The following is a 13635-nucleotide window of genomic DNA, read 5'->3' as shown; positions in this document are numbered from 1 at the left end:
AAAATATTGCTCCCAATTAAACACACATACCTCAGTGTAAGTTACAAGGGTGGAGTGCAATATACTACTGGGGAATAAAGAGCCCTAACTTGCCTTTGTGTAAGCATTGTGCACAGGATTGGCAACAGTAGACCACACCAGGAAAGTACTCATCAATGCGCACGCACGCGCGCGCGCGCACACACACACACACACACACACACCTACTAATGAATCCTAAAGCAACGGTTGATGTGAGGCCAACTACCTCCCCAATGATACACTTCATTAACTCACAACATGCTACTCAAAGTACTCTTTGTTTGTGAAGCCCTTTTCTAATAAGGCAAGTAGGTGGAAATTAATTAATCTCTCTCTCTCTCTCTCTCTCTCTCTCTCTCTCTCTCTCTCTCTCTCTCAACACCGCTCGAAATTTGAATACTATTGCAAGCATGTCAACACAAAGTATTGGGAAGACTATAGCACAAACCCAATGGAAGCCCAGGCCCACATACGAACACCCATGCCCCACATGGCACGAAGAGCCATCTCTTTGATGCGCACAAGGTCACATATGCTCAAAATAGAAACAGAGGGCTGGCTGAAAATTGATGCTTCTAAACGGATATGCACATCATGTACAATGCAAGCTCCCGAAGATGAAGCACATGTGACATTGGAATGCCCAGAATACGCTCACATCCGAGCTAATTTTCAACCACTTCTAAGCGGTTGCTCTACCTTTGCGGACCTATTATCCAAGACAGACCCCTCCGCTACAGCTCTCGGAACATACCTTACCCGCATACTTGAGCATCAAAAGACACTCATAGGAACACAAAAAGAGAATAACACACACCACACCATACACCCTCGTGAGGGGAGACTATGTATCACTTTGAGGTCCCATGGGTCATTTATGGCCCCCCGCGGATGTTAATACCAAATCAAATCTCTCTCTCTCTCTCTCTCTCTCTCTCCCCCCCCCCCCCGTTGAAAAGACCATTGTATTTAAGGTGGCCCAGGTAGCTATATGTAGCCCCCCCCCTCTTATGTATACGATATGAGTATGAAATAATGAGGGGCTACCCCTATTGTATACGCTTATGTAAAAAATCCAAAAACCCCCCTCTTGTACAGTCACGTGGTACCATACAAAAAAACCTTAGTGAATCCCCCTGGATCTCATGTAGCTAGCAAGAGAACAAGATGCTCAAACACATTAGCAATAGAAGGCATGCGGGGCTAGAACACCTCATGTACAATATTCAAGATAAGGATAGAAATATGTAATCAAATATATGGAATAGCATGCATAATAAATTTAGCATGCACTCAAAAAGACACCTCATATATGAGATGCATGAAAAAGACATAATATGCAAACAAATAAACATATTTGATACAGATTGAATATTACATATTTTTAAGTAATCGACAGATAGTATATTGCTTTGTAGAACCCTAGAGAAGACTCAAAGTTTTGTTGTGGTGTTAAGATATTGAACTACGGGTAACTCCTCCAGCATTAGATATGTTGGGCTGAAGGAAGCTGCTGTTGCGCCGGTCGCTATTGGTGATGGACCAAGAAAAGCTCGTCCAAACGTAGATTTTATGGAATGAAAAGAGCTTCTTGTGTATTACTTAAGGGAGATGTTGCTAGACTGAAGGAAACTCCTCGAGGATTGGTTGTGTCGGACAGACTCAAGTTGTTGAAGTAGCTCGGTAAAGTAGCTTCTCCACAATGGTCACCTTCTCCCTAGATAGAAGTGTCGGTAAATACGGCAACATGGCTTGAACTCTCCTCTCCATATCTGCATCTCTTGAGGATGCCAACAAGATATCCTATCATTATACATAATGGCCATAAATAAAATGAGGACTAATATTACCTTTAAATTACCTTGTATATTTCATTAGCAAAAAAGAAAACCCAGCTTTTGCCCTTTGGGCAAGCCAATAACAAGCAACAAGTGATAAAATCGCGAGGCCTTCCAATGACAAGAGAGTGCAAGTTAAATACCACCATTGAAACCACACATCCCAAACACAAAGTGTAACCCACCCACTAGAAGGTACATACAAACTAAACAAATGCTTCATATTAATAGCTAGCAGAGTTTGGCCGCATTCAAAGCGAAGACCAAGAGTGAGGCTACCAATAGGACCTTGCTCCCTTATTGGCCTTGACGATGTTGAGGAGAAGTTGCCTAAGGAACTTGATTTGGGATTACTGTGCAACAATCTTTGGATGAGTGAACTGAACAAATACAAACTCTTCTCTACTAGTAACAAGAGGCCGGGGAGTTTAGAGTCAACTATGATCAAGCTTCAAATAATATATAAACATTCCTTGGAATACTTTTGCATGTACTTTAGCATTAATTTAGACTTCAAATAATCTCCATCTCAGTAGAGTGGGTCACAACAACAAGTAAGAGCCCCAAAATATCTAACTAACAGACACCCTCTACATACAACTCCACATGGGAGTCATCAAAACTCCAGAACTACTACAAGTAATTGTAGGCCTTACAAATGGGATTTGCGCTTAGTGGTTTACTATAGAAAAGGCACAAGGCTCTTTGATTGTGTAAGTGAGTCTTGTATATTCTTTCAGGAAAAGCCTTTGTGGTTTATTGAAAGTTGATCCATCTAGCCTATACTTGAATAGCATTGATGTACAAGGCTAAGATATTGAAAGCCAGCTTGGCAGAGGTCGGAGAAGTGCTATGCAAAGTGGATCACTTTGGTCAAAGAGTTGCTGCCAAACTCTACAGGAAAGAATGTGGCTTTTGCATTGGAGCATGAAGCTAAAATACTAGAATGGTTGAAGGGTGTAGAAGGCATTCCAACAATAGTTGGAAAATGGTGTTGAACAATTTTTGCTACTAATGACTCTCGCTGTTGGCGAAAGTTTGGCTTCTAGAGACTCTTTGGAGGGTTGGGTTATGGCATAACATGAAGAATAAATATAGAACATCCCTCATTTTGAGGCCCCATAGGCTACTTTGACTTGCAAACTAGTTTCAAACGTTGATGACACTACTATCATCATTCAAAGGAAGGAAAAAATATGACTAGTCTACCCAAGCTTAACTAAGAAAGCTTAAGCCTTAAGTTCAATAAGTCGTCCACTAATGTTTGCAAACATCACCATCATTCAAAGGAAGGAAAAAATATGACCAGTCTACCCCAAGGGTCTACCCAAGCTTAACTAAGAAAGCTTAAGCCTTAAGTTTAGTAGGTCATCCACCAATGTTTGCAAGCATCACCAAAAAGCCAATGCTGTGATAGGTTGTCAAAATTAGGGAGCACAATGCTTGTTGTTTTTGGCATATACTTTGCCATTGTGTATGGATGTAGCCCCAAAAAGTCAAATTGCTCAACAAATTTCTTCACAGAGCCCTTGCTTCCAACATATACCATGTCTGATACTAAATTATCATTAGTTGCATGACTTAGTGCAAAATTCTCCACCTTTGTATATTTAATTATTTATCTCAATGTATATTTGTATGTTTAATTTGATGTATATTTATATTGTATATGAATAGTACCCTTGTGCCGGAACAAGTAGAGAGCAATGGTACTACTATCCTCTTCCTCCTCTCTACTTCTGCCAACAAAATAATTAAAATGCTAATAGAGTAAAAACAAAACCAAGATAAAAGAATCAAAATGCAATGGTATGAGGATACAATAGATTCGAACTAATATACATATACTAATATACTTGCATACCAATATACACAAATTAATATACTTACATACTAATATACACAAATTAATATACTTGATTACCAATATACACAATCAACATACAAAAACAAGATAATAGAAGCAAAATGCAATGGTATGAGGATACAATAAATTCAAACTAGTATACATATACTAATATACACAAATTAATATACTTGAATATTAATATATATAATTAATATACATATACTACTATACAATTTGGCTTCTTTTCTATATGTTTGTGTTTGTACCCTCTTGGTAATTTTCACCTAGATGCACACACAAATATAGAGGTAAGGAATGCAAAAGATGATAGTACCCTTGTGCCAAAACAAGTAGAGAGCAATGGTACTACTATCCTCTTGCTCCTTTCTACTTGTGCCTCTACAAATATAGAGGCAAGGAATGCAAAAGATGATAGTACCCCTGTGCCGGAACAAATAGAGAGCAATGATATTACTATCCTCTTGCTCCTCTCTACTTGTGCCAGCAAAATGGTATAAAATGCTAATAGAGTGCAAACAAAACCAAGATAATAGAAGCAAAATGCAATGGTATGAAGATACGATAGACTGTTTGGTGTTTTTTTGGTGTGAGTAGAATACAACGTACAATAGATTGTGAGGGTCACAAATGATTTTGCAATGCTATATTGATATATATTTGTATGCATATTTTTGTGCATATTGGAATGTATATTACAATGCACATAAAAAGATCCATGTCTTTTCTTGAAGACTAAAAGAAACTACTCAAGGAGATTAAATCAACGAGAAGACTTCCAAATCTTAATTAGTCTGCAAATGGCAAGATTTGGTAAGTGGGATGGCGAGAGAAGCTCACTGGTTCATTTTTGAGACTGGAAAAAAAAAGTGAGGTAAAAATTGAAGCTCATTCTCACTCTTAAACATAGTATGAAAGAATACTAAAAAAGCTTCTCACATACATGAATAAAGAAAAATTTACAGAAAAAATGAAAATTAGCAATCCATTGATTGAGAATGAGTGAGAATTGGTTTTGGGTTTACGAGGAGCCAGTTGGAAGGAGATTTCCACGTCTGGTTTTGTAGCAGAGAAGGAGGCATTTAACATCGATTGCAACCCTTTGCCTATTGGAAGCACCCACGTCCCAATGCGGGACTCCGGTGGCATTAGTCTCTTCTTGCTCTTTACCTCATCAAAATTGGATTCAAACTCAAAAAGACACAAAATGTAGGAAACAGCCTCGTCTGTCTCAACAAAATTCGAGTCATTCTCGTAAAGCTTGGAAACGACATCCTCACAGTGGGAACTCCTACCTACAAGCACCTCTCTCTCTCTCTCTCTCTCTCTCTCTCTCTCTCTCTCTCTCTCTCTCTCTCTCTCTCTCTCTCTCTCTCTCTCTCTCTCTCTTTGACACCCATGTACTTCTGTGTGGCTATTGCAGACTCTATGCAATCATCGCACATTAACCAAAGGATATCAAGAAGCGGTCGAACAGTGAGCTCATCACCTATCAAAACAATGTCGAAGGACACGACCCCCACGCCCCCCAAGGAATCAAGGGACATGACAATTACATGTACTACCCATGACATATGGGGACTGCTACTGTCTATCCAGGAACATGTACGACAACAGAATGAGGTGATTTCATGTCAAAATGACGACATCAAAGCCCTGACACTCCGCAACCAAGAGCTGGATCATACCATTAAATTACAAGCTCTAAAGCTTCAGCAACAAGAAGACACCATGAAAACGCTGCAATCCCAAGTGCTGGAACAAGGAAATCACATAACACAAGTCACCAATAATGTAATCGATGCACCCGAGGGGTCTCCTCCATCTTGGGCACAAATAGTAAAACAAGAGAAGACTATGGGGCACATGACAGGAGAAATGTATACGCATGAGAGCATGTATACGCACGAGGATCCTACTGAGTACAAGGAACGGGAGAAAAGATCCCGAAACATTGTGATACGAGGCATGCCAGAACCTGAGGGAGAAACAGTCATGTCATTGAACGTAGATGTTACCACCTTGTTAGCAGAAAAGCTTGACATGCAAGATGCAGGAGTATATGGGGCACATAGTGTGAGCCAGAAGAAGACTGATGCTCATCGGGCAGTTGTATGCACAATGTTGGATGCTCGTAAAAGGAACATAATTTTGGAAATTGAACGCCTCTACTTGAAAGGCACTCAATACAACACCAATCAGTCCCCAATTGCTTGCAATGATCTCAGAGATATTTTCAGCTCAGCATAATTCATTTTAAGAGCATTTGCCTGTGCCTCTAGCCAAAATTGATCACTCTCCTCCATGACTTCTTTCCAGAAACACATGATAGATTCAGGCTGCCCTGATCCGTTGTGTAGTCTGGAGGCAGTCTGTCGATTATAAAATAAGAACATGCATCTTACAAGAGATACCAGATCATCAGCAAAAGTAATACTCCCATTTACTTCTGCCTTCGTCAAGATACTGCTGAAGAATAAAATCAGAGGCGGTGGTCAAGCTTCCAGAAAAGCTCTCAATGGAACCAGATTTGGCAGCGAAACCCAAATCCAAAATAAATAGCCTCTTATTTTCATTGCCAATGCTTCTTGCAATCATGATATTCTCTTGGCGTATATCATAGTTACCGGGGAACGCCCCCTAGCCCCCGTTCCGACGTTCCGGGGGGCAGTTCCCTTCCCGAACGTTCCGGAACGTCCCGGAATGTCTGACGTTCCGGGTGGCCAATGCAAACCGGAACGGCCGTTCCGGAACGTTCCGAAACGCCCCCGGACCGTTCCGGAATGCCCCTGGAACGGCCAATGGCTACAAACAAATTTGGCAAAAATTGAAAAAATTGAAGTAAATGTTTGGGCTTCTTTTGAAAGTGTGCAAGGCCTCAAGGACTCATAAAATGCACCCCCCTCCCCCTTTCTCTTCACAAGCTAATCCTCAAGGCTCAAGCTCTCTCCCTCTCACTCTCAAGATCTCTCCTTCTCAAGACTCACTCTCTCAAGGCTCAAGGCTTCAAGCCTTCAAGCTCTCTTCCTCTCCCTCCCACTCTCTCAAATCTCTCCCTCTCCATCTCACTCTCTCTCTCTCTCTCTCTCTCTCTCTCTCTCTCTCTCTCTCTCTCTCTCTCTCTCTCTCATCATCTAGTCATAGCAAGGTTGAATGGTCTTCAAAACGAGTTTTTTGTGAGTATTAGAGTCAAAGCACTCTAATACTCCTTGTATTTAAACACAAGGAGCTAAAAATTGCACTATTTGGCTGTTTTTTATACCTCCCGTTCCGCGACGTTCCCGTTCCGGATCCCTAGCCGTTCCCCCGTTCCGCGGGGATCCCGTTGCCGTTCCTGTTCCGCGTTCCGGGTAACTATGGCGTATATCCCTGTTCACTATTCCTCTTTTGTGTGCAGATTCCAGTATGTCCACCAGATCACCCACTCGAAGTATAACTCTGTAGCAACACATATACTCGCGAGTAAAGGGCTCACACCAACAGGTTGTAAAACAAGTGCCGATGAGCTAAGGGCTAGGTGAACTCTGGGTATCCCATCTATACCTGCAAGCTCGTTGAGAAACTTCAGATCATTATCAAGCCTATAACGTTTATGTGCAACTTTCACAGCATACGTTTTGGAATCATCTCCAGAAACCAGGTGGACAGTGCTTGTCTGACCATGGCCCAAATGGTGCAGCAGCTTCCAACTAGCTGGTAACAAGGATTCCCAATTTAGAGTTGTTGTCACGTCTAAAGAGGTGGGGTGAGCTTGTAAATATGCAGAAAGGACTTCCGTGATGTTTGAGGTGGGTTCATCCCTCCAAACATTGAAACAGTTCAAATAACTGAGAAACAACGAATCTTCTTCAGCACGCTTAACTCAGAAGAATCTGATAATCTTAAAATCACCGACACCTACCACTATAGATTTTCTTTCAGGCCCAGCCTTTGATAGAAATAACTGAGCCATGCTGATAATCTTCCCGACATTTGCATCACTATCATAGCAACCTGTACTGGCACTTTGTAAATTAATCAGGGCACCAATTGCCTTCCATGAATGCAAAGAATGACCCTTAAGTATTAGCAGCACATCTGGCTTGAGGTTGTCAACAGTTTGTATTGTCCCTGCCACTTTGAGTTAAAAAAAACATCCTCTCAAATCAGCAGCATCCACCAGGGCTTGCATTGTACTTTCATGAGATGTTCCCATCGATAAAATTTTAACCCAGTCTGCCTGTTTCCAAGGAAGAGTTGTATGTATCGGGTTCCTTGGTAAAGTTGGATCAATATGACTCTTTTTTGCCACTACTCCCTTATGTTATATTGTAATAATGCATTGTCATTACAAGAAATGCTCCACAAACATGCAGTTTAAACTTACAAAATTAAGTAGTATCATCGGCATCTGTGCACACGAAGAGTTGAAAACTTACATACTGAATGAAAGACAAACAGAGCGAAGTAAGATGCAGTTGATTACCTGGCTTTGACAAAAAGCATGCTGCAATTGCAGTGGCATCAACTTTTGTAATACCTGGCACTAGATTTTCAATAGTTCCCACAAGACAAGCTGGTTGCTTTAGTGCCCGTTCCTTTAAATGCAGACAAGACCTGGCGAGTTGCACTGCCTGTTTGTGGACTCTTGAGCCCGGCTCGTCGTATAGCGATGCATTTTCTGTCACCTCCTGAACAACTTGAGTGCGATTATCCAGACTAGAACTGTTGTTCGAGGCTCCTACCCCACTCGAACCCCTCCTTCTGCTGATCGGGCTGTGTATCTGTGCACCTTCATCCCCGCTTACTCTTTGTAACCGATTGGTTTCTGCATTCTTCTGCCAAACCTTTGATGAATTCATCAAGACAAAATTAAGCAAGATTAAATAATCCAATAAAATTTTCACTGCTGAAGCACTTCCTGCATCCAACCCATGAAAGAACAAACTCTGCACACACACACACACACATAGAGAGAGAGAGAGAGAGAGAGAGAGAGAGAGAGAGAGAGAGAGAGAGAGAGAGAGAGGTCCTGTTGAAAAGAAGTTGACTTGTTTTTAGAATCAAAGGGAGAGTAGGAGAGGGGTACCGCGTTGTCAGACTCAGAGCAAGTCTGCGTAGGGCTAGCTCGGCAAGATCCCGCAAATGGTGTTTGAAAAAATCATTTTCCCAGAAGCATTTAATCAGTTTGCAAATATATTTCCAAAGAGATTTTTTACAGAAATGAGTGCAACACGCGTCCTACGGACGGAAGAAGACATCTTTACCTTGATTATCTAATACCAATTTCTGGAACAGAGCAAGAGGAGGCATGCCACTTGGCAGCCATTGATTTGAGGAAGTTAATTTTGGTGCACAAATTGAGTTAAAGCTATACTTAGCCGAGAGAGAGAGAGAGAGTGCTACTTGGCCAAGAAGCGTTGTGCTATTTTCAGCAAATGCGAAGCGAAGCCTCTCCCTAGACACAATCACCTACGTTCGCATCTTGCAGGCATGTACCTACGTGTGCATCTTGCAGGCATGTGCCTCTATGCAAGATGCTGATATTGGGCACAAAAATTCAGAGGCTGTTGAAAAGAGATGCCATACTTAGCACTGCTTCGCCAATATGTATAGTAGAGAATTGCCAATAGAGCAACTTATATGACAACAACTAATGTGGCCAAGGCAATCAAGATCGTTATCTTCAACCCTAGATGAGCTTTTCCATGGGGGGGAGTCCAAAGCTTATGTATAGTTGAACCAAAATTTTCATGAAGCCAGCATGCATCAAGGTGCTCAAAAACACCAGAGACGGGAATGGGACCCTCGAAATCTTTGAACGAAACATTGAGAAATTGAAGGTGTTGTAAAGTTGATGGCAACAAACCTGTGAGCTCATTGCTAGAAAGATCCAATGATATTAGTTTTGGTATGTTGCTAAGATGTAGCGGAATCTCTCCAGTTAGGTAGTTACCAGAGATTGAGATATTTAAGGCTCACAGAGTCACAAAGATTCTCTGGTATGGTACCCACGAACCTGTTGTGGGACAAATCAATCTCCTCCACCATCATTAGTTGTCCAAACCAAGGCGGAAAATTTCCAGAAAGTAGGTTGTGAGAAACCTTCAGAGACACTACATTTCCGAACACATTGGCAAGGTTCTTTGGTAGGGTGCCATTGAGATGATTAAAGGATAAATCCATTGTCTGCAAGTTGCTTAAACCCAATACCAAATCAAGAATTGGGCCTTGTAGCAAATTGTATTCCATATGTAAATGTTGTAAGTATAGAAGCCTTCCCAATTTGCTAGAAAGACGCCCAACAAGCTGATTGTATGACATATCAAGCTTACATAAAAGACTACAATTGAAGAGGGTGTCCCAAGGAATATTACCTGACAGCTGATTGTAGGCGAGTTCGAGTATGACAAGCTCTTTGCAACTGCCAAGGGATTCTGGGATGATTCCATTGAGATTGTTCTTCCAAAGTCTCAAACGTTGAAGTTGAGCCAGCTCGCCAAGCTCTGTAGGGATGGAACCTAAGAGCTCATTCAAGCCAAGTTCGATAATTATAAGGCTTGTACAATTGCTCAAGTTGCGAGGGATGGCACCCATGAAGTTGTTGTGATGCAGATACAGACTTGTAAGACTAGTTAAAGCTCCCAGCTCTTCAAGAATGCCACCTTTAAGCTGGTTCATATGCAAGTAGGAGTAAGAGATTCTTGCACATGCCCAAGCTAGATGGGATAGCTCCTACCAGCTTGTTTTGTCTAAGCAATAGCCTTTGTAGCTTTCCCTAAAGCCCGATCTCATCGGGAATGCGGCCTGAGAGCTAGTTTGAGTAAAGATGCAGATCAACAAGGCTCATGCAATTGCACAAGCTTGCTGGGATGGGACCTTTGAGGCTGTTATTGTGGAGATACAGAAGCTGCAGCATGGAGCAGCGAGAGAGCTCTATGGGAATGCCTCCCATGAGAAGGTTCGAGGAGAGATCGAGGGTGGACAAGAACGTGAGGTTTCCAAGATGTGGTGGTAGAGAGCCTGCCAACTCGGAGCTGGTCAGATTGATGTCGGTGATGTGGCATTGCCCAGAGACATAACTGCAGGTCACTCCTCTCCATGATGAGACGTTATTGCAAATGCTCTGCAAACTACTCTCATTCCAAGCTCGAAGATCAAGCACCTATCATGCATCAGAATTTGCGAGGCGAGCCTTCAACTCCAGAAGAGCATACAATTCAGGAGAGGGAATGACAGCTACAGCGGATGTATTCCATGTACTATTGCTATTGGCAAAGATTAAAATCTGCAAAGATTAAGGGACACAATTAGCTCAAGAGAAATGATTAATCACAGTAAAAATGTAATAGCTAATTGGAATGGATCCTTATCTTACACAATTGATGATTTCATAGATCATAATTATACCTGACTCAAGAGCAGTAAGCAGTTAATGAGTAGAAGGAAGCCTTTAGCTGATGGTGGTGTCTTCATAGTTACTCCTGTGATTGAAATAATCTGTGCAAAAATCTTAGTCTCTTTAATCTGTTTACCTCGATTATCTAATACCAATTTCTGGAACAGAGCAAGAGGAGGCATGCCAATTGGCATCCGTTGATTTGAGGAAGTTAATTTTGGTTCGCAAAGTGAGTCAAAGCTATACTTAGCCGGGAGAGCGGGAGAGAGAGAGAGAGAGAGAGAGAGAGAGAGAGAGAGAGAGAGAGAGAGAGAGAGAGAGAGTGCTACTTGTCCAGGAAGCGTTGCGCTGTTTTCAGCAAATGCGAAGCGAGAGCGCACACACCATCACCTACGCTCGCATCTTGCAGGCATGTACCTACGCGTGCATCTTGCAGGCATGTGCCTCTACGTAAGATGCTGATATTGGGCACAAAAATTCAGAGGCTGTTGAAAAGAGATGCCGTACTTAGCACTGCCTTTGTTGACATGTATGCCAAATGTGGTGTACTACATAAAGCACAACAAGTGCTTGAGGGGCTTCTTGTCATCTCTTCGAATTCCTTGATCGTGGCCAGGAAGCTCTGCATTGTTTTAAGCAAATGAGAAGCAATTACCTATGCGTGCATCTTGAAGGCATGTAGCTCTACACAAGATGTTGATGTGAGCTTGAAAATTCACTCTGATATTGTTAGTTAGGGGTTGTTGCAAAAGAATGTCGTGCTTGGGAATGTTGTGGTTGATATGTACGCCAAATGTGGTGCACTTCAAAAAGCACAAAACATGCTTCAGGAGCTTCTTGTCCAGAATGTCATCTCTTGGAGCGCATTGATTAGGGGATACGCACAGGGCTAGAAAGCTGTAGGCTGATTTCAGCGGATGCAAAGCAAGGACCTCTTTCCATATGCAATCACATATGTGTGCATCTTGAAGGCATGTGGCTCTGCGCAAGATGCTAATATGGATGGGTATAAAAATTCACGCATGTGGCTCTACGCAAGATGCTATTATGGGCTTAAAAATTCACTCTAATATTGTTAGTTAGGGGCTGTTGCAAAAAAATGTTGTGCTTGGCAATGCCTTGGTTGATATGTATGCCAAATGTGGTGCACTTCAAAAAGCACAAAACGTGCTTGAGGAGCTTCGTGTCTAGATTGTTGTCTCTTGGAGTGCATTGATTTCGAGATTCGTGCAAGAGGAGCAGGACTAAAAGCTCTAGGCTGTTTTCAACAGATGCAGAGTGACGACCTCTCTCCAGATGCGATCACATACACGTGCATCTTGAAGGCATGTGGCTCTACACAAGTTGCTGATATGGGCATAAAAATTCACACTAATATTGTTAGTCAGGGGCTGTTGAAAAAGATGTCGTGCTTGGCAATGCCTTGGTTGACATGTTTGCTAAATGTGGTGCACTTCAGAGAGCACAAAAAGTGCTTGAGGAGCTTCATGTCTAGAGTGTGGACTCTTGGAGAGCACTACTTGCAAGATTTTCCCCACAGGGACAGGGCCAGAAAGCTCTAGTCTGTTTTCAACAGATCTAAAGCGAGGACCTCTCTCCATATGCAATCACCTATGCATGCATCTTGAAGGTATATGAATCTATGCAAGGTGCTGATATGGGCACAAAAATTCACAATTATATTGTTAGTCAGAAGCTCTTGAAAAAGATGTCGTGCTTGGCACTGCCTTGGTCGATTTGTATGCCAAATGTGGTGGGCTTCAGAAAGCACAAAAAGTGCTTGAGAAGCTTCTTGTTTGGAATATCGTCTATTGGAATGGAGACGACCTGCAGTAGAAATTTGCAGCAATCAGGCAAGTGCATTTTGAGAGAGAGCGTATGTATTGTTTGAGTCATGGTGTATTTGGTGGCAGTAATCTTGCCTAGGAAACTCACTTGGTCTGCTGGTTGCAGGTTTGGCCATGGATGCCATAGATATCAAAGAAACGATGACGCAAAATCATACTACTGGCAAGGTGGTGCAACAGCGTAAGGAAGGTTTAGGAGCCGATCCATCCAAGATTGTGCTTTGATGCAAATGACCAATACCAAAGGTACATTTATATTCCGTATTTCGATTTCGTTTAAGTTATCTCAAAAGCATCATGTGCACATTAAAGCAATGAATTTATATCAGTTTTATTGAAAACACTGTAGATGAAGGTGAAGAACTTATGCGATGTCTAACAAAGAGACACATGGGGATTACACCACGACATGGCAACCTAGGATGATACATGTTATCGGTAATGAGTTCTTCTTGGTGTAAATGCAGTATTTTTACCATAAGAGAGTCCCTCAAACACTCGAGGAGAAGCATAAGTCCCCCTTCAACACTAGAGGGGATAAAAGTGGCGGGGGAAGGACACATTCCCTACGGTATTATTATAAATGTGGAGAACGGTGCCAACTCCACACCATACGTATGCATGGTTTTCTTTTTTTTATGGCACAAGCATCCCAATGCACGAAATGCATTTTCTTTCATCTCT

General features: G+C 42.0%; 1 protein-coding gene across 2 annotated transcripts in view; it reads right to left on the bottom strand.

Annotated features, from left to right (window-relative positions):
- Positions 1-10401, bottom strand: part of LOC147440074 (uncharacterized) — a 76965-nt gene extending 66564 nt beyond the window's left edge. Inside the window, exons 1-3 of one of the 2 annotated variants that reach the window (XM_086485749.1) lie at positions 9662-10401; positions 8795-8828; positions 8192-8552 (exon numbers count right to left, since the gene is read on the bottom strand). In XM_086485749.1, coding sequence (XP_086341875.1) covers positions 8192-8552; positions 8795-8828; positions 9662-10386 — 1120 coding nt within the window. In that variant the 5' untranslated portion in view covers positions 10387-10401. Of the gene's footprint in view, positions 1-8191; positions 8553-8794; positions 8932-9661 lie in introns of those variants that run through there. The other variant, XR_015184678.1, reaches the window with a different exon arrangement.
- Positions 10402-13635: the final 3234 nt, after the last annotated feature.

This window comes from Adiantum capillus-veneris, chromosome 16 (genome assembly GCF_014529385.1).
Source record: "Adiantum capillus-veneris isolate H3 chromosome 16, ASM1452938v2, whole genome shotgun sequence".
Taxonomy (NCBI): Eukaryota; Viridiplantae; Streptophyta; class Polypodiopsida; order Polypodiales; family Pteridaceae; genus Adiantum; species Adiantum capillus-veneris.
This window is presented reverse-complemented; position numbering and strand designations above follow the sequence as displayed.